The sequence below is a fragment of the Macaca fascicularis genome, chromosome 7, assembly GCF_037993035.2.
Source record: "Macaca fascicularis isolate 582-1 chromosome 7, T2T-MFA8v1.1".
NCBI lineage: Eukaryota > Metazoa > Chordata > Mammalia > Primates > Cercopithecidae > Macaca > Macaca fascicularis.
In genome coordinates, this window is record NC_088381.1 from 10,317,261 (window position 1) to 10,341,513 (window position 24,253).

Below are 24,253 nucleotides of genomic sequence, written 5' to 3' on the forward strand. Positions count from 1 at the left end.
GCACGAGAATCGCTTGAACCCAGAAGGCAGAGGTTACAGAGAGCCAAGATTGCACCACTGCCCTCCAGCCTGGGCAACAGAGTGAGACCCTGTCTCAAAAAAAAAAAAAAAAAAAAAAAAAAAGAAGCACTTTGCCCACAGAATATTCATTAAAAGAAAACTATCAAATTAAAACTACAAATTACTATAAATAAAAAGGAAGGCCAAGGTGCAGTGGCTCACACCTGTAATCCCAGCACTCTGGGAGGCCGAGGCAGGCAGATCATGAGGTCAGGAGTTCGAGACCAGCCTGACCAACATGGTGAAACCCTGTCTCTACTTAAAAAAAAAAGAAAATACAAAAATTAGCCAGGCGTGGTGCCGGGTGCCTGTAATCCCAGCGACTTGGGAGGCTGAGGCAGGAGAATCGCTTGAACCCAGGAGGCAGAGGTTGCAATGAGCCGAGATCGTGCCATTGCACTCCAGCCTGGGCGACAGAGCGAGACTCCGGCTCAAAAAAAAAAAAAGGTGGTGAGGCTGGGCACTGTGGCTCATACCTGTAATCCTAGCACTTTGGGAGGCCGAGGCAGGTGGATTACCTGAGGTCAGGATTTTGAGGCCAGTCAACGTGGTGAAACCCCGTCTCTACTAAAAATACAAAAATTACCTGGGCGTGGTGGTAGGAGCCTGTAATCCAGCTACTTGGGAGGCTGAGGTAGGAGAATCATTTGAGCCCGGGAGGCAGAGGAGGCAATGAGCAGAGATCGCACCACTGCACTCCAGCCTGGGAGATGGAGTGAGACTCCGTCTCAAAAAAAAAAAAAAAAAAAAAAGGATGGCATTTGAGGTGAGCATGTGAAAATGAATAAGATTCTGAAATATGAAGTGTGGGAGGGAAATGTAATTTACTACAGTTTTGGTTGCAAACTATAGAAACCAACTCTGGCTAATTTAGGTAGAAAAGGAATTTACTAAAAGAATTTCTAGTAGCTTATAAAATCAACAAGAAGTTTAGAGAAATAGGCTGAATAAAAAACAAGCAGGAAGCAGGCAGCTGAGAAGCCAGCCACAGGAACAATCAGAGAAGTAGATTAGAGTGGTTAGGATGCCACGGTAACTGCCACAGTGAAGGCTCTCTTAAGTGTCCTTTCATCTATACGTCATTGCTCAAGATTCGAAGCCTAATAAAGGACGTTATTGGGTCATCTGGTGAAACCTCTGTAAGGTTAAATAGAATTGTAGCAAGGTTAATGTCCTGATTTTGACAATTGTGCAATGGTTATAAAAGATTTCTTTGCTTTTAGGAAATACACATTGAAGTATTTAGGGGTAAAGGGGTATCATATCCACCACTCAAAGGTTCAGAAGGAAAAAAAAATTGTGTGTGTGTGTTTTTTTGGTTTGGTTTGGTTTTGTGTGTGTGTGTGCGTGCGCGTACGTGCGTGTGGAAAGCGGAGGAAGGAGAAAAAGACAGGCAGTGAACCTGTCCAAACTCAAGTGATCATCTTGCCCCACAAAGCCCGCGTTTACACTTACCACACGTGACACCACATAATCTCACCACGCAGAGATAATCCCGACGGTTTTTATGTGCATTGGCTTGCCTACTGTCTTCCCTACTTTTATAATAACAATATGTTTGTAGAATCATCTTTTCAAATTGGAGCATATGTCTATGCTTCCGATAATACACGACAGTAAAAAATATGAATGATGGAAAGACAAAGTTCTATATAATCCCTATATTTTCCCTACTCCAAACACAGATTAACAGTTTGATATTATTCTTCTACCCTTTTGAGAGTTTTAAATGCATACATATACCTTATAATTTTCACATACTGTCATTTTTTTTTTTTTTACTTAAAAGTCTTATGACATCTTCCCAGTTTTATGAGAAAAGAATCTACATCAAATGTTAAGGGAAAAATTAAATTTTTTAAAAAAAAACTGTTTTAGGAACTGGGCATGGTGGTTCACGTCTGTAATCCCAGCACTTTGGCAGGCTGAGGCAGGGGGATCACTTGAGTCCAGGAGTTCAAGACCAGCCTGGGCAACATAGGCAGACCCTGTTTCTACAAAAAAAAAAAAATTGAAAAGGAAATGATTTTTAAACTTTAGGAGTTGTTTACATATTCATAGTATTACTGAGTTTAAATAGAAAAGCAGCAGCAAAACAAAACATAATACTTGGGAATGGAGTGAAGAACACTAAGGGAAAATAGGAAGCCAAGCTTTGTCTTTAGAACAATACTCATTTTTTCAACAAGGTTTGCTCCCAGAAAAATCATAACTTCCTTGGAAGGACTTGAAGTGTAATGTATCTGTAACAGGGATTAAGACTTCTTCAATAATATAAGACTAATATTTAATTAGCCCAAATATTGAACAGAGACACTCTATTTTATTATCAACCTTGTAATAAAAGGAAAAAATGATGTTGAAACATTCTAGTCCTCAATATCATGAAGCCAGCTCACAAGAATGTGAACTCTAGATTCACAATAGAACTATAAATTCCAAACTGGGCATGGTGGCTCACACCTGTAATCTCAGCACTTTGGGAGGCCAAGGCAGGCAGATCACTTGAGGTCAGGAGTTCGAGACCAGCCTGGCCAACATGGTACAACCCCATCTCTACTAAAAATACAAAAATTAGCCAGGCATGGTGGCACATGTCTGTAATCCCAGCTACTTGGGAGGCTGAGGCAGGAGAATCTCTTGAACCCAGAAGGCAGAGGTTGCAGGGAGCTAAGATCACGCCACTGCACTCCAGCCTGGGTGACAGAGTGAGACAGAGTGAGACTTCATCTCAAAAAAAGAACTATGAATTCCAAATCCACTATGTAAATAAAATTCACATTTCATGAAACTCTTTGAGAATACTAGGTTTTTGGGGGTTTTCTTCTTTCGTTTTGTTTTGTTTGAGACGGAGTCTCGCTCTGTCACCCAGGCTGGAGTGCGGTGGCGTGATCTCGCCTCACTGCAAGCTCCGCCTCCCGGGTTCACATCATTCTCCTGCCTCAGCCTCCCGAGCTGGGACTACAGGTGCCCGCCACCTCTCCCGGCTAATTTTTTTGTATTTTTAGTAGAGATGAGGTTTCACCGTGTTAGGCTGACCTCGTGATCCGCCTGCCTCAGCCTCCCAAAATGCTGGGATTACAGGCATGAGCCACTACGCCCGGCCTGGTTTGGGGGGTTTTGTTGAGACACAGTCTCAGCTGTCACCCAGGCTAGAGAGCAGTGGTGTGATCATAGCTCACTGCAACCTCCAATTCCTGGGTTAAAAATCTTCCTGCCTCGGCCTCCTGAGTAGGTGGGAATACAGGCAGCTAAATTTTTTGTTGTTGTTGCTTGGCTAAATTTTTTGTTGTTGTTGTTGACAGGGATCTTGCTTTGTTGCCCAGGCTGGTCTTGAAATCCTGGCCTTAAGCAATCCTCCCACCTCACCCTCCCAAAGTGCTGGGATTACAGGTATGAGCCACTATACCTGGCCTAAATATTTTTTAATTTTCCCCAAATGTAACTGTGAATGGTCCTTTCAAGCCAGAAATTATAGAAATCCAAAATAGATGACTGTATTTGTTTCACAGAATATAAATCTATTAACAAACTCTCGATGTCAGTAACTTGACACAGTTAAATACAGAAATAGAAGAATCACAACACTGATAATGATAATCCAAAAGAATACATATGAGATTTTTTGTAACAGCCTATTATCCCAATTATGCTTTGCTTAGGTTAATTTGTCTTTTTGAGACAGAGTTTTGCTCTTGTTGCCCAGGCTGGAGTGCAATGGTGCGATCTTGGCTCACTGCAACCTCCACCTTCCGGGTTCAAGTGATTCTCCTGTCTCAGCCTCCCGAGTAGCTGGGATTACAGGCACATGCCACCAGGCCTGGCTAATTTTTGTATTTCTAATAGTGACAGGGTTTCATCATATTGGTGAGGCTGGTCTCGAACTCCTGACCTCAGGTGATCCGCCTGCCTCGGTCTCCCAAAGTACTGGGATTATGGGCATGAGCCACCGCACCCGGCCTGCTTAGATTAATATTAAAATGTTTGCTATACCTCAATGTAAGTTTGACTTGGTACTAAAGATATATGGATGAGACAGATTTGTATCAGTCCTTAATGGCAGGAGGACTCAAAGGTAGAATTAAGTTTTTACAACAGGGAATGCATTCTATCAATCTCCTATATATTTTTTGATTGTTGCTCTGTTTGCACACACACCAATGATGTGATATGGGTGGTAGGAAACAGCATCCTTGGCAGTGTTGTTTTCACAGGAATTGTCTTTTAAGCAATTTAAGGCTTACAAAATCAGGCTGGTCAAATTATAACAACAGCATCCTAGCAGCATCAAGGTAAAACACACACATCAGTTAGTATTGCTTTTCAGCATCCTTTGACAAAACCCACTCAAAAGTGAAATATTGTCCATAACCATTATCCATGCACTGCCCCATGACACCTTTATAGAAAATTTTCAGACTAACAAAGCTGTTAACTATTTCCATCCAAGAGAAAAACTATTAAAGTATTTATTCCTGGCACCTCAACACACACAAACACACACACACGGCTTCTAACAAAAGAAAAAAAATAATTCAAAGAGAACTAATCCAGTGCCGTAATAAGTTAGTCAGTAGCTTCTATAAAATAGAAATTATGATGTGTCACTATGGTCTTTATTGCTCCCTTTGATACTTCAAAGTGCATCAGGAAATAGTGACATCTGAATAGAAAACACCTTTGCAACCACTTAATTTCTAGAAAAAGGCTAGTTAAGTCATGCTATAGTGTGGTTAGGATCAAATGACCTACGTAACCTCTCTCGAGCTCACTTGCCCAGTGCTGTAAAAAGTAATCACTACTTTTTCTGGAAAAAAAAATGAGAAAACCAACAATGGCTTAGTACCTACTCTTCCAGAAAACATACGCCAGTGGTACTGATTCATGAGCGAGCTATTTCCATCCTAGCAGCGGTTTAAAACAAACGCAGTAACACTATTAAGAATGACAAAAGTGGCCAGGCGCGGTGGCTCACGCCTGTAATCCCAGCACTTTGGGAGGCTGAGGCGGGCGGATCACAAAGTCAGGAGATCCAGACCATCCTGGCTAACATGGTAAAACCCCGTCTCTACTAAAAATACAAAAAAAACGAGCCGGATGCGGTGGCGGGCACCTGTAGTCCCAGCTACTCGGGAGGCTGAGGCAGGAGAACGGCGTGAGCCTGGGAGGCAGAGCTTGCAGTGAGCCGAGATCGCGCCACTGCACTCCAGCCTGGACGACAGAGGGAGACTGTCTCAAAAAAAAAAAAAAAAAAAGAAAGAAAGAAAGAAAAAGAAAAGAACGACGAAACCTGGAAACCATATTCTGCAAATGATGGCTAGCCAGAAAACAAAAAAGCTCTGAATGAATTCATGCAATGAACCATCTTACCTTATAAGAAACAAAGGTGCTATGATCTTATCTGTCCTCAAAACGAGTGTGCACATACCTAGGGGTTCAGAAAGATTTTCCAAGGAGTGTATGAGCAGCATGTTTTTCAGGGAATCAACTTCCAGATATTCAAGATCCACGGTCTTTCCCAAAAGCAGTCCACCCTAGAACACACCTGAAGACAGCACAACTCCTTCTCAGCCATTCTCAACCTGGCTGTATTCCCCAAGCCCCAACAATAGGACAATTTTAAATATAGATGTTGAGGAAGTGTAATTCTAAAGAACATGTAAAATGTACTCTGCAAATCAGGTAGTTCCAATTCTTTGCTTTCAACCAAAGTGATGGAGAACCTAATATAGTGATCACTTGACAGATTCTTAAAATACTCTAAAAATAATTTTTTGGTATATAAGTAGAGATATTTAATGAACTGAGTGACACTGATATGGCAAAACTCCAACATTCCCATCTACCTATTGATGTGAACAATGTTTCTCAATCCTTACATCTATAAAATAAAAATTGAGAAAAGAATTGACACTGAATCCTATCTCATGCAGGTAATAAGTAATGTTCATCCATGGATACTCAAACTCATTAGGGAAAATGAGACTTGTTTACAATGAAGTTTTACCTTTATGTTTAACAACTGCAAGGCTGGGCATGGTGGCTCACGCCTGTAATCCTAGCACCTCACAAGGCAGAGGCAGGCGGACTGCCTGAGCTCAGGAGTTCAAAACCAGCCTGAGCAACACGGTGAAACCCCATCTCTACTAAAATACAAAAAATTAGCCAGGCGAGGCAGCGTGCACCTGTAGTCCCAGCTACTCAGGAGGCTGAGGCAGGAGAATTGCTTGAACCCAGGAGGCGGAGATTGCAGTGAGCCGAGATCATGCCACTGCACTCCAGCCTGGGTGACAGAGCGAGACTCCGTCTCAAAAAAACATTTGCAAATCAAAATAACTGTATATATTAATCAATGTAATCTAATTCAGTCTAAAAGAAAAAATAGCACCCAAGCCTGTAGAGTTACATAACATTTTTAAGTCAACATTTATTACAGGAAAACATGAAATGGTAACCACTAAAAGATTTTCAAGTATGAAAATATATTCTGTTGAATAAGTGTCTGTGGGGAGATGGGGAATTAGAATACAAGTAAAATAGAATAAGAAACAATGGAAATCTTCACACTACTAAAGAGTTGGGTTTTGTTTTTTGTTTTGAGACAGAGTCTCACTCTGTCTCCAGGGTAGAGTGCAGTGGCGTGATCTCGGCTCACTGCAATCTCCACCTCCCAGGTTCAAGCGATTCTCCCACCTCAGCCTCCCAAGTAGCTGGAACTACAGGCACGTGCCACCATGCCCAGCTAACTTTTGTATTTTTAGTAGATACAGGGTTTCACCATGTTGGCCAGGATGTTCTCCATCTCTTGACCTCATGATCCACACACCACGGCCTCCCAAAGTGCTGGGATTACAGGCGTGAGCCACCACACCCAGCCTAAAGAGTTTATTAATGTGATTTTTAAATGGATAAAGGCAAATATCAAATCACTCTAGTATTTAAAATCCATCCATAGCCAAGTGTGGTGACTCACATCTGTAACCCCAGCACTTTGGGTGGCTGAGGCGGGAGGATTCCTTGGGCCCAGGAGTTTAAGACCAGCCTGGACAAGACAGCAAGACCATCTCTACAAAATACAAAAATATTAGTTGGGTGTTATGGTTCACGCCTGTACTCCCACCTACTCAGGAGGCTGAGGTAGGAGGATCCCTTGAGTACAGCAGCTGAAGGCAGCAGTGAGCTTTGTTCACACTACTGCACTCCAGTCTGAGCAACAAAGAGAGACCCAGTTTCTTTAAAAAAAAAAAAATCAATTTATAAAAATTGTGTGAGTTTTATTCAAAATGTCAAATATACAATATTTTGGAAATTTTATATTTTGAAATTCTCTGATCCATTGATAAAAATGTGTTAGATATAAACTTTAAAGTACATTGTACATGGTTTCCCAAAAATTTTATAGGCAGAATACAAGCAAAAAATTCACTTGTCTGTGTTGATCTTGAAAATATGTAAGTGAAATAGTGGTCAGGGAGAAAAGCAACTTAAAAACAGAGTATGTTAACAAGGATAGGGATGCCAAAATAATTACAGTGTGTGAGCAATGGTTTGCAGCAAGAGGAAAGGTCAATTTCCGGGATTACCAAGCGCTAATCTTAAAGCAATCTTCTGTTGGGACACTAAAGCACAGTTCAGTTTCTAACCAAATTTGCTTCAGGCTTTCTGGAAAAAAAGGAAAATAAAGTCTAGAGGCTGTCATTTCAGTTTGAGCTTTAACAGGCTCTCAGTCTCTAGCTGGCTGACACGTTGCTGGTGGCTACTCTGAGCAACAATGAAGGAGCAAGGCCTTAGACACCTGCCTGTAACTGACCTGACACCATTTCTTCCCTCCAGGTTCACACAAAACTTGAATAGAAAATTACAGATTTCCCTTTTACCAAGTGAAATGAAAACGTCAAAGGCATCTGGTATTAATCACTACTCAGGCTTTATTTATAAAGCAAAAGTTTGATCAGAATAAAATGCCTCCAGATTCTACTTTTTAGTACAACTATAAACAGCTGTCTCATCTTTTATTGAATGTAAGTCATTTTAAAAGGAATATGAAAAGCTGCAATATAAATACGGAGCAAGAAAGAACAGGTCTGCTAACACCCACAATAACTGAAGATGGTACCAATATTACCTTAAAACCTTATAACCATACTAAAACATCAGTTTAAAAAAAAATCAGGCATGTGAAAGATCACTCAACAGTCCTCCACACACCCCTTTTTCAAATCTCAAAGTCATTCCAGGAGCAGTTTAGAGCAGCCGTCGAAAGAACAGGCTCTGGGTGAAAATGCTGGGGTGGAATCCAGGCTCAGCAATTTTCTGGTTGAGTGATATTAAAAAGTTATTTCACCTCTCCTAACCGTGACTTATTTAACGGTGCCTCAGCTGTCTCATCTCACATTAAGTACTCAACAAATGTGAATTACTGTTATTACTACAGGAAGGAAAAAAGAAAAAAAATTCCAAAGACTGCCAACAGGCCTTGTCTTCCTCTCTGCTAACAACCCATCACAAAGCTAAATACTAAACAATTCTAGTACTGGCAGGAGTGATGGGGGGCATTATTTATTCATTTAGTTAGCAAGTTAGTTGAGATAGAGTCTCACTCTATTGCCCAGGCTGGAGTGCAGTGGCACGATCACAGCTCACCGCAGCCTCCACCTCCAGGACTCAAACAATCCTGGGGCTTCAGCCTCCCTTGCAGCAGGGACTACAGACGCACTCCACCATGCTCGGCAGTTTTTGTATCTTTTTTATAGAGACGGGGATATCGTTATGTTGCCCAGTCTGGTCTTGAACTCCCAGGCTCAAGTGACCTACCCACCTCAGCCTCCCACAGTGCTGGGATTACAAGCGTGAGCCACCACACCGAGCCAGTTTTTTTTTTTTTTTCCATAATCATTGTATCTAGTACAATAATGCTTCTAGTGAGTATTCTGCGAAGAGAATTATGCTCACTCATAATCGGTGAGCTTAGAGCTCAGACCATTTACAGAAGGAATGACTTAGGAGCAAGAGACTAAGAGATGTACTCAACTTAGTACTCAACTAAGTTATCTTGGAGTATTATATAGCTATCTAGAAGTTGGTTAGTTTGATTTTGTTTTCCATTTATACGCAGTGGTCCAAAATAGAAAGCAAAGGTGTATACAAATTGGTTTCCGAAGGTGGGCAACTGGTCTTCATATGGCTGGGAGTCTATTATGATTTTTTTTTCTTCTGATCATTTCAGTTACTCTCTCCTTGGGGCACAAATGCACCATGGGATATGAGAACAAGAAGGCTGCAGCAAAGTCAATCAATCTTGTCTCATGTAATCGTTAAGCACCAAAAATGGTGTCCTAGCAAGACTAAATACAAACGGTACTTCAGAATCTGAGAAATGGAAGGAACTTAGAGATGACCAATCCAAACCAAAATTAAGAAACAATCTGCCCAACATCCCTTCCTCCAGCTTTGGCTGAAAACATGATGATGAAGGGATAAGACCAACTCAACAAAAGAAAAAGCCTAAAATTTTAACAGAATGTGTTACAATACTAGCTTACATTTTTTAAAGTCTTGGATTATTCTTTCTCTTTAATGATATACCATCATGGCCAGGCGCAGTGGGTCATGCCTGTAATCCCAGCACCTTGGGAGGCAGAGGCAGGTGGATCACCTGAGGTCAGGAGTTCAAGACCAGCCTGACCAACATGGTGAAACCCCATCTCTACTAAAAATACAAAATTAGCCGGGCAAGGTGGCTCATGCCTGTAATCCCAGCTACTCAGGAGGCTGGAGCAGGAGAATTGCTTGAACCCAGGAGGCGGAGGTTGCAGTGAGCCAAGATCATGCCATTGCACTCCCGCCTGGGCGACAAGAGTGAAACTCCGTCTCAAAAAAAAAAAAAAAAAAAAAAAAAGGTATACCATCATTTCACCCAATTTAATTCAACAGAGATTAACAAAACAGAAGTACCTTCACTCACTCAATTCAACTTAAAGACGCTTATTAGCAAAGTCCTGTGCGCCAGACACCATAGTTAATACCAAACGTACCATGACTACAATTGCTCTCAAAGCACGATCTCTGCAGCCAAGGAAATGTCTACTTTGTTCTCAGTAAAGTGGTGATTGGTTCACAAAATAGTAAGAGATAAAATAGAGTTGACTCAACGGCAGCTTGATATAAATCCCAGCTCTGCCACTAGCTGTGAAACCTTAGGCAAGTCAATTAACCTGTAAAAATAAAGATTACTCTCTCTATATATATATATGTATATATAAATAATATATAACATTGTATTTAATATATAATTACATACTATTATATAACACAATTCTACATTACATATATATTACATATATATAATACAGTTATAAGAAGAAAATGTGATATATAGTGGCCACTAGGTTGGTCTTAGTTTCTGTCATTTCCTTAGTTTCCGTCAGTTTACACCAGGTAAACTGACCCTAAAAATGTTTTTATATCTCATTCAAGTTTTGCCTATTACCTACCTTAATCCTAACAAGATTTAAGTTTGTTACATTTTAATTTAAGTTTTATAATTTTTTTTCAGCTCTGTATTGCTGTATACAACCACTCTCTTTAGGGATATCTTACCTGCTATGCCCCTGAGATACTGTAAATACGTCAGTAAGAGCAAATTTTGCCTCATTCAGAAAAGCATTTTTTAAATCTGTGTGCATAAGAATGCAGAATATAAAGATGGTCTTGTCCTACAGATGTTAAGGAAACAGAACAACTCATAAAAAGACAGTCCTTAACTTCCTTACCTATGATTAATGCCCCCATATATATCATCCCCTGCTCCAATCTCCGAAAACTTTCCTTCTATGACTGTGTCAATAAGACCGAAGATATTGCTATTAAAACTCAGAACTTGACTGCTCATTTATAAATTGAAAATTCAAAACGACAAAGGCCAGTGCTCCCTGATTTCTACACATATAGGTATGATAAAAGAGAACTACGCTATTACAAAGAACTATGCATCTGGTCCCGCTCCTAAATACTAGAGTCCAGTCGTAGGGGTCATTCTTTCATTCAACAAACTTTTTATTATGAACCTACTGTGTACTAGGCATTGCACAGATAGTGAACAAAACAGACCAAAAAATCCCTTCTCTCCTAATAACAGGAGCGTGCCCATAGAGTAAAGGCTGCCGAGGGATCGCGTCCTGGCCGCGCCTCGGTCCCACAGAGGTAATGTACACACACCCCAGCCGGCCACGGGCCGCCGAGACCTGCAGCCCCGATACGCGGCCTTGTTCTCTGGGTTCCCAACCCGGACCCTGGGGCAGGCTGGGAAACCCTCCCACCCCACCGTCTCGCGCCAGCGGGCCCGGAAGCCACGAGGGGAGGCAAGAGCACACCCAGGCGCGCCCCCGCCACCATCCGCCCGTCCCGCGCAGCCGCAGGCGCCCGTCTGGCGCGCGCCTGGCACGCTCTCTTGCGGCTCTTGACTGGCGGCCTCGGCCCCAGTTGTCCCAGTTACATGCGGTCCCAGCCCCACCAGCCGTCGCCTCTTACCGGCGCGCTGGTCCCTGCGCCCCGGCCTCCCGGCTCCCGGCGGCTGCCTCGCGGGGCGCCTCCTCCTCCTCGGCCTCCGCGAGCGCCGCGGAAGCCCCGGCCACGGCCCCGGCGTCCGCCTCCGTCCCCGCCGCCGCCTCTGGCTACCGCTGCTGCCGCCCCGGGCCGCTCGCTGTGGCGGTCTCCGCCAGGCCGCCCGCGGCCGGGCCGCCGCCCGCGGCCTCCCCGAGCTCCTCGCTCCGCCTGCATCTGGCCGCCGCCGGCGGTGCTGAGCGCGCGGGAGCCGAGCCGCGGCTGAGACGCCCTGGCCCCACCGGAAGCGGGCCGCACGGAGGAGCCGTGAGCGAACGGCGCCTGGTAGCAGCGAGCCGCGGGGTGCGGGGCCAGGGATCGAGGCCGGCCGCGGCGGGGCGGGGCGGCCGGGGTCCCGCAGGTGGGGCCGGAACCGGGATCGCGGGAAGGCCAGACCGATGGGAGCTGGAAGTGGTGGGGGTCTGCAGCGGGGCAGGGGGGTTCTCAAGGCAGCAGAGATACTTGGAGGGGACGGACGGTGTTAAGTGCAAGGACGACTCATACAATAAAATTTGTATAATGTGAACTTTCGGATAAAAAAGATTAAATGTGTGTATTTGCATAAGAAAAGGTCTATACAAATATATACTAAAATGTTAGTGGTTAACTGCTCAGATTTCCAGTGAGTTAATTTTTTTCCTCCGTTTAATCTAATTTTCAGGAATGAATGTGTATCATTTTAAAACTATACCGAAGTCAGGGGGAGGTGTGGATGTAAAGACAGTTGGTGTCTGGTGAGAGGTGGACTACAGCACGTGGGAGAAGGAACAGTGCGAAACTGGGAGATGGCTAGAAGGGCGTCAAGGTCCTCAGCAGAATATCTGTAGAAATGACTACTATAGCTGACATTTATTGAGCACATGAGTATTTCATTTTCGTAACAGCTCTATGAGGTAGGGATGACTGTTTTGTTATCCTTATTCTGCAGTAAGGTTCTCATTCTGCCTTGGAAAGGTTAAAATAACTTGCCTAAAGTGAACAACTAGGTAGTGGTGGAACTGGCATTCTAAGGCGGTCTCACTCCAGTCCCTCCTTTCAACCAAGGAAAAAAAATGAAGGGGAACAGTTGGTTACACAGATGCATGGAAGCAGTTTTTAACTTGGGACTGAAACCACATGAAAATAATGAAAGCAAGGGCTAAAATGTCAGCCTACTAGAACAAGTGTTTTCTTCCCTCTCAGTACTTTCTGGTTCTTTCCTATATACATACATAGTTAATACTTTTTTTTTTCTTTTTTCTTTTTTTTTTTTTTTTTTTTTTTGTGATAGAGTCTTGCTCTGTCTCCCAGGCTGGAGTGCAGTGGCGCCATCTCGGCTCACTGCAAGCTCCCCCTCCCGGGTTCGCGCCATTCTCCTGCCTCAGCCTCCTGAGTAGCTGGGACTACAGGTGCACGCCACCGCGCCCTGCTAATTTTTTGTATTTTTGGTAGAGAAAGGGTTTCACCATGTTAGCCAGGATGGTCTCAATCTCCTGACCTTGTGATCCGCCCGCCTTGGCCTCCCAAAGTGCTGGGATTACAGGCGTGAGCCACCGTGCCCAGCCTTCATTGCTTCTAATTGCCTACTCTGCATCAGGCACAGTGCTATGTCCTGAAATTAAAAACAAAAACAAACAAAAAAAACCTTGCCCCTGCCCTCAGGTAGCTCACTGCCCACAAGGAAGATAATCTAGTTCTGTGAGCAGATGATTACAGTACAGTGCAGTGTTGCTGAGTGCAGTGAGAGATTCAAGGTCAAGGCCAAAAGAAGCAAAGTTGAATTATGTTTAAACGCGTTATCCAAGGCTTCATGAGAAATAGACCCCGGACTAAGCCTAATGGTTGAGTGGGAGTTTGCCTGGTTGGTAAATGGGAGTAGGGGAGCCTTCCAGACAGAGGGAACTATTGAAGGATTGTCAACTCCAGAGAAACAGTCTTAAAAATGATAACACTTGTAGAGCACTTATATGCACCAAACACTATTCTACATGCTTCTCATATCACTTCATTTAAGACTAATAGCTGCCCTACAAGGTAAGCTAGTGTTGTCCCCATTTTACAGATCAGGGATCTAAGACGTTAAGTGACTTCCAAGATTACACAGTTATAGGCCAGGTGCATGGCTCATGCCTGTAATCCCAGCATTTGGGGAGGCTGTGGCAGGTGGATTGCCTGAGCCATGAGTTCGAGACCAGCCTGGGCAACATGGTAAAACCCCATTTCTACAAAAATTAGCTGGGCATGGTGGTGTACGCCTATAGTTCCACTACTTGGGAGGCTGAGATAGAGAATCATTTGAGCCCAGGAGGTTGAGGCTGTAGTGAGTTATGATCGTGCATGGGCAACAGAACAAGACTATCTCAAAAAAAAAAAAGATTTCAACATATGAATTTTGAGGGAGATGAACATTTAGACCATAGCAGTGGGGAAGGGGCATGGCACAATGTGGTTAAATGTCTACCAGCACATCACTGGTGTGGGGTCTTACCAAGTTGGAGATTCACACATTAATCTCAAACTAGATATTTGCACAAATCGGACTTTCTCAATGTTGGCACATTTAGGGCTGGATAAAATTTTGTGGTGGTAGCTTATCCTGTGCATTGTACAATATTTAACAGCATCCCTGGCCTCTACCCACTAGATGCCAGTATCAACCCCTCTCCCCCTTATTAAGACAACCAAAAAGACATTGCCAAATGTTCCCTGAGATGCAATCACCCTGGATGAAAACCACTAGCACAGACAGATGGGTGCAAAAGGTACATTTTAATATCTAAGGAGCTACCGATGTAATTTATCCAAAAATTTATCCAGCCCTAAATTTGCCAACACTGAGAAACCCTGATGTGGGCAAATGTCTGGTATGAGATTAATATGTGCATCTCCAGTGTGGTGACAGACAAGACCAGTGGGAAATAGGGCTTGAAGGAACTATATAAATATCCCTTAAGAAGCCTCCAAAATTATGAGGTAGAAAAGATCAGTGGCTTTCAGATTAAGCCAGTGTTATTAGGGCACATTCACTATGCTTGCTACTTTCAACTGGTCAGTGTTAAGACTCAGTAACACTTTTGAAAGGTATGCCATTTTAGAGAGAGATTTGTTTGTGGATGGTGCTAAGATTTTTTTAACATTTATTTTGCACCTGATACTATTCTAAGCACTTTCCACATGCTAACTCATTAAATCTTCAAAATATTCCTATGAAATAAACACTATTATTATTCGATTTTACAGATAAGAAAACTGAGTTGCAAAAAAGTTAAATAATTTGCTCAAGCTAATAAGTAACAGAACTGGGATTTATACCAGTACAGTCTAGTTCCAGGATCCATGCCTGTGAGTCTATTCTGCAGATGCCCTAAGAAGTCCGGGGGCTATGTTACTCTCCATCTATTCATTCAAGGCTTACTTTGTTTTTCTCAATTCAACCAAGAGTGTTTAGGATATGGAAAATTCTGAGGTTCCCCCTTCTAGCACTTCCTAATTAGCAGACACAACTAGCCAAAGTTCTTTTAACAAGGATATGGTATATATATACTGTCCTCGTGTGATTCTGATCCAAAAATGTGTTATTAAGGTTTAAAAATACCACACAAGTACCTCCTGCATTTTGAGCAACCAGAGACCTTTGGATTGCATAAATAACAAAGGGAAGGAATATTTTCTGGTATTGCTTTTACTTGATAGTCCTGATTTTAAACATATGCCATTGCATGAATAAAAAATTCAGTTTTCCCTTAGGTAGGACTCATGAGAATTCACGAGTATCAAAAACAAAGTGCTGAATTATATAGGTAGCTCCTTAGAAACGAAACTGTACTTTTTGCATATTTTTAACACATATATGACCTAAGTTGTTTTTTGTTTTTGGCTTTTTTTTTTTTTTTTTTAGATGGAATTTCACACTCATTGCCCAGGCTGGAGTACAATGGCGCAATCTCGGCTCACCACGACCTCCGCCTCCCGGGTTCAAGCTATTCTCCTGCCTCAGCTTCCCAAGTAGCTGGGATTACAGGCATGCACCACCACACCTGGCTAATTTTTTTTGTATTTTTAATAGGGACGGGGTTTCTCCATGTTGGTCAGGCTGGTCTCAAACTCCCGACCTCAGGTGATCCGCGCGCCTCAGCCTCCCAAAGTGCTAGGATTACAGGCGTGAGCCACCACGCCCAGCAACCTAAGTTATTTTTTAAATAAAATGGTAGCCAATTCCTTAAGGTAGTTGTTCTCAAAATGTGGGCCAGAAACAGCATCACCTCGGAACTTGTTAGAAATGCAAATTCAGAATTAGAACTCTGGGGATGAGGCCCAGCAATCTGTGTTTTAATAAACCTGCCAAGTGATTCTGATGCATCCTCAGCTACTGTGTCAAGGTAGCATCTGAGCCTTCAAACATCACAAGAAACTCAGTAATTCCTAGTCTAAGACTATGGATTGGCCGGGCATGGTGGCTCATGCCTGTAATCCCAGCACTTTGGGAGGCCGAGGTGGGTGGATCACCAGGTCAGGAGATCAAGACCATCCTGGCTAACATGGTGAAACCCTGTCTCTACTAAAAAAAAAAAAAAAAAAAAAAAAATTAGCTGGGCATGGTGGCAGACGCCTGTAGTTCCAGCTACTCGGGAGGCTGAGGCAAGAGAATAGCGTGAACCCAGGAGGCGGCGCTTGCAGTGAGCCGAGATGGCGCCACTGCACTACAACCTGGGTGACAGTGTAAGACTCCATCTCAAAAAGAAAAAAAAAAAAGACTATGGATTTCGTAGGCTCTCACTGATTGATGAAAAGTAGATGTTATGATAGGACTTAGAAAAAAATGCGCTGTCCTCTTGCAAATATAAAGTTTGTGGAAAAAGTACATCTTCCTGATTCTTCTCTTCATAGGCAAGCAGATTTTCTATAGTTTAACTAGTTTCTCACGCTTAATATATAAACAATGCACACTGGAAAACACATAAGTTTCTCAGAAGGATGTCTTCATTTACTATGTTGTTTTGAACAGCTCCATCTACTACTGAGGGTGCTCACCAGCTACAGTTGGGGAGGGACTCTGGCATGAGCTATTCTTTCAGCCCAGAATCCACAGCCTGTACTCTGGTGGAGAAAGGGAAAGTGAAGAGCTTACCAGGTCATAAAGGTACTTTGACTTGAAGGGCTGGAGTCATGATTAGAGAACTCCTGGAAATGAATGGAGCAAACTCCTAAAATACAGAATACATGACAATAGCTTCTCCTCTCTCCTTCCACCCTCACTCTCAGCTGCTGACTTTGCTTTCTATTTCATGAAGAAATGGAAGCAACCGGAAAAGGATTTCCAAGTTGCCATTACTACAACTCCCAGCCTACCTGTATCTGTATGTATATTCTCTGCTGCCTTCCTTCCCGTTAGTATAGAGGGGTCTCTGCCCCAGTGCAAGGCCAAGGCTTCTATTACTGCACTAGATCTTATCCGTGCTCACCTACTTGGGGACATCTTTCCAGCAAATGCTCCCACTCTCCCCTGCACATCAGTTTTTACCTTCTAATGAGTCATTCACATTAGCATACAAGCATGCTATATTTTCACCCTTTAAAAAAAATGAGGGCCGGGCGCGGTGGCTCAAGCCTGTAATCCCAGCACTTTGGGAGGCCGAGGCGGGCGGATCCCGAGGTCAGGAGATCGAGACCATCCTGGCTAACACGGTGAAACCCCGTCTCTACTAAAAAAATACAAAAAACTAGCCGGGCGAGGTGGCGGGCGCCTGTAGTCCCAGCTATTCGGGAGGCTGAGGCAGGAGAATGGCGTAAACCCGGGAGGCGGAGCTTGCAGTGAGCTGAGATCGGGCCACTGCACTCCAGCCCGGGCGACGAGACTCCGTCTCAAAAAAAAAAAAAAGAGAGAAAAAAAAAACTTGTTGGCCTTACACCCTAATCCATTTGCTGCATCATTTCTCTACTCCCTTTTGTAGCAAAGTTCCTCAGAAGAGTCATCTATAGCACTATCTCCAATTCTCCTTTTCCCATTCACTATTTCATCCACTCCTCAAACCTTTTGTGCCCACCACTTCACCAAAACAACTTAGCAAGTTTCACTGTGATCTCCATGTCACTAAATCCAATGGTCAGGTCACCGGCCTAATCTTACTTGGTTTATCAGTCTCATTTGATACAGTTGATTACTCCTTCCTCCTTGAAACATTTTATTGTTGTTGTTTCCAGAACAATACACCACCCTTAGGAATTCAAAGATATGTATAATCCTTGCCCTAGGTTTGTGGGAAGACTTGGGCGACAGTCAAGGGCTTCTGTACCTCCAGAGTCTCACATAACTTTGTTTATGGCAGTACTTGGCACACATAGAAAATGGTAATATTTGCCCAGTACTCTGGAATAACAGGACAATACTGCTCCCAACAGAAGGGGACCCACCTAGCCAACCCCATAGCCTGTGGCAGGAGTGGACAGTGTATGCATTACATGGGTCCAGTTTATGCCTTCATATAAAGCAATTCCACCTATTTTCCTGTCCTATAACAATACAGTAATTTGGCCGGGCACAGTGGCTTACACCTGTAATCCCAGCACTTTGGGAGGCCGAGGCAGCCAGATCACGAGGTCAGAAGATCAAGACCATCCTGGCTAACACGGTGAAACTTCGTCTCTACTAAAAATACAAACAATTAGCTGGGCGTGATGGCAGGTGCCTGTAGTCCTAGCTACTCAGGAAGCTGAGGCAGGAGAATGGCGTGAACCCGGGAGGTGGAGATTGCAGTGAGCCAAGATCGCGCCACTGCACTCCAGCCTGGGCAACAGAGCGAGACTCTGTCTCAAAATAATAATAATAATAATAATACATAAAGAAATTTAATGACTTCAGTAACAGACCTCTCTGTCACCTGAATTTGGTCTAAAAGCTCAACTTTATTCTTACATTCTCTTTTTCTTAGAGCTATAAAGATGAACTCTTTCAGTTCAAGGACTATTGTATATCCCTTTTATATGACCCACAGCAGCTAGCACACTAGTGAACACAAAGTATGTTCTAAAGAACATGTCACACTGAAATCCTGCTCTGGATATTATTGCTTCAGAGATATTAAGAAGTCATTTCTTAATCACCACCTTATCTTCAGTCAGCAATTTGATTCTACCAATCAAAAGAAGTTAGATATATCTTACTTTAAAGTATTCACCACAAAAATGCAAAACCTCCCTCATTCATTCACACATTCCTCTACTGCAAGTCCTTCCTCATATTTAACACAGTGGTACCCCGTGTGTTTTAAGCCTACTTTGTCTTGATTTGTCCTTGAAACGGAAGGAGGGAAAGAGTCACTCATCAATACTCTACGTAACAATATGAGCTGATTATCATGATGTCCCAATATCATTGGATTGTAGATGCCATTAAAGTTTTCCACTGTAGTTGCTATAGAAACAATGAAGAGTAGCAAGGGCAGGTTCAGGCATAATGCTTCTCAGAGAAAAAAAAAAAAAGGTGTTTCAGAAAACAAAGGCCTAACCTCACCTTAGGAAAAGGCTCAAAAGTTGGCAAGGCCACTTGACAAGAAAAGGAATTTATTTGGTACACAGGGTTACCTTCTTTGATTCTTATGTTGCTTTGCTTCATTTGTAATGTATTGACAGCAAAGAACAAGAAACAATCGGCCAAGGTTGGAAACACAGAGGCTTTTATTACTGTGGGAGTCTTTATCTTATGTAGTGGTAGAAAATAAACCTGGGATGATTACTGCTCTCTCTTAATGCTGGTACCCTAAAAATAAACATACTCTAGATGATGGGATGAAAAATGGGAACTTTTAAAGTTTGAGTAATCAGGGAAGAGCTCAAAAGGATCTACACTCCCCGATAACCACTTACATTTCATTTGCCTCTGCAACTTTCCTCAAAAATAAGCTACCCCTTCATACACACAAGCAATGATTGAAAAAGTTTATTGTGGAAAACATTCGGGCTGGAAACTCAGTTTTCATACTCAACTATCATCCAAAAAAAGAAATCAATCCATCAGCCGTGGAACCCACCTTATGTCCCAAATCCCTTTGTGGAAAGATCTGTCCAGCAGCCTAGGAATCAGGAAAAGTCATTCCCCCAAAAAGTGAGGCAGGAAAAAAAAAAGGGAAAAAGAGAAGGCAGAAATCTCTAAAGGCTAGTTGTATTAATTTCAAACAGGAGAAAAAAAGATTTGTTTAACTCAAGTGAGTTTGGAAGGCAGAGTGGGATTCAAATGTTATTGCACATTGCATTGGAAAATTCCAATCTAACAGTCCCTTTGTGAGCGATCATTCCCTTTTTCTAGGAACTTAGGAAATCATTCTCAGCCTTGCAACTTAAAATATGGTAGGTGGATCAGTAGCATCAAGAATACTCAGGAGCTTTTCAGAAATGTGCAATTTCTGAAAAAGATGGCGGATTAGAAGCAGCAGCCGTCTGCAGCACTCATGGAAATGAGTGAAAGGTGTGAGTGAATACACCACCTTCAACTGAAATATCCAGGGTCTCCCTTTGGGACTAATTAGGCAAACAACTTGACCCACAGAAAACAAAGAAAAGCAGGGTGGGGCGACTGCCCACCTGGGAGCAGCACAGAGCCGAATGAACCCCCACCTCCAGCCAAGAGAAGCGGTGAGGAATTGGGCAACCGCACCCGGGAAACCACGTTTCTGCACAGGTCTTTGCAACCCATGGAACGGGAGATCCCCTTGTGAGTCCATGCCACCGGAGCCTTCGGTCCAGCACACGGCGCTGTGCGGAGTCTTAGCAGAGCAGCCACTCGGGCACACACAGAGACCCAGCAGTTTGTTTCTTTGCTTGTTTGTTTGTTTTCGAGACGGAGTCTCGCTCTGTCATCCAGGCTGGAGTGCAGTGGCGCGATCTCGGCTCACTGCAAGCTCCGCCTCCCGGGTTCCCGCCATTCTCCTGACTCAGCCTCCCGAGTAGCTGGGACTATAGGTGCCCGCCACCACGCCTGGCTAATTTTTGTATTTTTAATAGAGAAGAGGTTTCACCGTGTTAGCCAGGATGGGCTGGATCTCCTGACCTCATGATCCGCCCGTGTCGGCCTCCCTAAGTGCTGGGATTACAGGCGTGAGCCATCACGCCCGGCAGAGACCTGGCAGTTTTACATACTCCAACCCTGCGATCCCTGGCAAGGCGGGAGGTCCATCTGCACATACCCCTAGGAAGAGAGCTGAAACCAGGGAGCCAAGCAGCATCTTTCTGCAGGCCCCACTTCCCCGGCACCTCACAAGGTAAGACCCACTGACTTGGCATGCCAGCCAGCCAACAGTAAAAGCTGGAGTCCGCCTGAGATAGAATCGAGCTCCCAGCGGGAGCATGACTATTATCTCTGTGGTTCAGTTGACTTAGCTATTCTAGCTTGCGGCTTTGGAGAGTCCAAATAGTCCAGACAAGGAAAGGTCCCTCCCAGCGCAGCACAGCTGCTTTGTCAGATGGTGGCCAGACTGCTTGTTTTGTCTTGTTTGGTTTTGTTTTTGGAGATAGAGTCTCACTTTGTCACCCAGGCTGTAGTGTAATGGTGCAATCTCGGCTCACTGCAACCTCTGCCTCCTAAGCTCCAGTAATCCTCCCACCTCAGCCTCCCACACCCTGTTTCCCAGGATGAGGCGCTCTCCACACCAGATCCAGGAAATAAGAGATCAAAGGGTGCGTGGGAGAAGGGATGGGGTCAAACAATAGGACCAAGTGAGTGGAGTAGCTGGGACTACAGACACACATCACCATGCCCAGCTTGTGTGTGTGTGTGTGTGTGTGTGTATGTGTGTGTGTGTGTGTGTATGTGTGTGTGTGTGTGTGTGTGTGTGTGTTAGAGACGGGGTTTCACCCTGTTGCCCAGGCTGGTCTCAAACTCCTGAGCTCAAGCAATCCACTAGCCTCAGCTTTCCAAAGTGCTAGGATTACAGGCGTGAGCCACCACGCCCGGCCAGACTGCGTCTTTAAGCAGGACCTGGATTCATTCCTCCTCACTGGGTGGGATCTCCCTGTGGGAGCTTCAACTGCTCCAGCCAGAGTTATATGGACAAAGCTCTGATCTTTCCCTGCGATGGAGCTCCCAGAGGGAGGGGCAGCCGCCATCTCTGTGGTTTGGTTGACTCAGTTGTTCCAGCCTGCTGGCTTTGGAGAGTCCAAATGGTCCTGACAAGGAAGGGTGCCCCCCAACAGAGCACAGCTGCTTTGCCAGATCATGGCCAGGCTGCTTCTTTAAGCGGGACCTAGATCCATTCCTCCTCATTGGGCAGGACCTCCCTGCGGGGATTTCAGCCACTCTAGCCAGGGTTATACAGACAGAGCTCTGATTTCTCCCTGGGATGGAGCTCCCAGGAGGAGGGGCAGCTGCCATCTCTACAGTTTGGTTGACTCAGCCATTCCAGCATGCTGGCTTTGGAGAGTCCAGTCTGGACAAGGAACAGTCCCCCCACAATGCAGCACACCTGCTCTACCAAAAGGCAGCCAGACTGCTTCTTTAAGCAGGTCCCTGATCCCATTCCTCCTGATTGAGACCTCCCAACAGGGGTCTGCAGCCTAGGTGTGTCTGGGCCAGCAACAGGTCAGTATCCCCCTGGGATGGAGCCTCCAGAGGAGGGAGCAGGCTGCCACCTTTGCTATTTTGCATACCTGGTGGTATGTTTTGGAGCATACCACTAGGTATGAGAAAAACCGAGGTGACTAGGGTCTGGAGTGGACCCACAGCAAACTGCAGCAACCCTATGGAAGAGTTGTCTGACTGTTAAAAGAAAAACAAACAAACAGAAAACAACAACAACATCAACAAAAAAGACCCCACAGAAACCTATTTCAAGGTCAGCAACCTCAAAGATCAAAGGTAGATAAGCCCATAAAGATGAGACAGATTGAACACAAAAATGCTGAAAACTCAAAAAGACAGAGTGCTTCTCCTCCTCCAAATGACTGCACACCTCTCCAGCAAGGGCACAAAACTGGGCTGAGGCTAGGATGGCTGAATTGACAGAACTAGGCTTCTGAAAGTCGGTAATAACAAACTTTGCTGAGCTAAAGGACCATGTTGTAACCCAATGCAAGGAAGCTATGAATCATGGTAAAACAATGCAGGAGCTGACAGCCAGAGTAGCCAGTTTAGAGAGGAACATAACAGACCTGATGGAGCTGAAAAACACACTATGAGAACTTTACAATGCAATCACAAGTATCAATAGCAGAATAGACCAGTGGAGAAAAGAATCTCAGAGTTTGAAGACTATCTTTCTGAAGTAAGACAGGCATACAAGAATAGAGGAGAAAAGAATGAAAAGGAATGAGCAAACCTCTGAGAAATATGGGATTATGTAAAGCCAAACCTATGGCTGATTGGGGTACCTGAAAGAGATGGGGAGAATAGAACCGAGCTGGAAAACATACTTCAGGATATCATTTAGGAGAATTTCCCCAGCCTAGCAAGGTAGACCAACGTTGAAATTGAAAAAATGCAGAGAACTCCAGTAAGATACTCCACAAGAAGACCAACCCCAAAACACACATCAGATTCTCCAAGGTTGAAATGAAAGAAAAAATGTTAAGGGCAGCCAGAGAGAAGGGCCAGGTCACCTACAAAAGGAACCCCACGAGACTAACAGTAGGCCTCTCAGTGGAAATCCTATAAACCAGAAGAGATTGGGACCAATAATCAACATTCTTTTTTTTTTTTTTTTTTTTTTTTGAGACAGGGTCTCACTCCATCACCCAGGCTGGAGTGCAGTGGCACGATCTCAGCTCACTGCAACCTCTGCCTCCTGGGTTCAAGCAATTTTCTCCTCTCAGCCTCCCGAGTAGCTGGGACTACAGGGCTACAGGCACCTGCCATCACACCCAGCTAATTTTTGTATTTTTAGTAGAGATGGAGTTTCACCTTGTTGGTCAGGTTTGTCTTGAACTCCTGACCTCAGGTGATCTACCCACCTCGGCCTCCCAAAGTGCTGGGATTACAGGTGTGAGCCACTGTGCCTGGCCTCAACATTCTTAAAGAAAAGAATGTCCAGACCAGAATTTCAGATCCAGCCAAACTAAGCTTTATAAGTGAAGGAGAAATAAGATCCTTTGCAGACAAGCAAATGCTGAGGGAATTTGTCACCATCAGACCTGCCTTGCAAGAGCTCCTGAAGCTTCCATATTAAGCACTAAATATGGAAATATGGAAAGGAAAACCAGACACTACAAAAACACACTGAAGTACACAGACCAATGACATTATGAAGCAACCACATAAAAATGTCTGCAAAATAACTAGCTAGCATCATGATGACAGGATCGAATTCACACATAACCATACTAACCTTAAACATAAATAGGCTAAATGCCCCAATTAAAAGACACAGAATGACAAGCTGGATAAAGTGCCAAGACCCATCAGTATGCTGTCTTCAAGAGACTCATCTCATATGTGAAGACACACATAGGCTCAAAATAAAGGGATGGAGAAAATTTTACCACACAAATGGAAAACAGAAAAAAGTAGGGGTTGCCATCCTAGTTTCTGACAAAACAGACTTTAAACCAACAAGATCAAAAACGAGAAAGAAGGGCATTACATAATGGTAAAGTGTTCAATTCAACAAGAAGAGCTAACTATCCTAAA

The 24,253-nt window shown here is 43.9% G+C and overlaps 2 protein-coding genes across 4 annotated transcripts in view; one reads left to right on the top strand and one right to left on the bottom strand.

Annotated features, from left to right (window-relative positions):
* Window positions 1-11,919, bottom strand: part of AVEN (apoptosis and caspase activation inhibitor) — a 186,480-nt gene extending 174,561 nt beyond the window's left edge. For all 3 annotated transcript variants that reach the window (XM_045395240.2, XM_065547711.1, XM_073995428.1), the window contains exon 1: window positions 11,590-11,919. In XM_045395240.2, coding sequence (XP_045251175.1) covers window positions 11,590-11,838 — 249 coding nt within the window. In that variant the 5' untranslated portion in view covers window positions 11,839-11,919. The remainder of the gene's footprint in view (window positions 1-11,589) is intronic.
* The window catches only part of CHRM5 (cholinergic receptor muscarinic 5), a 97,474-nt gene that overhangs the window by 62,164 nt on the left and 11,057 nt on the right, over window positions 1-24,253 (top strand). The gene's annotated exons all lie outside the window — the stretch shown is intronic.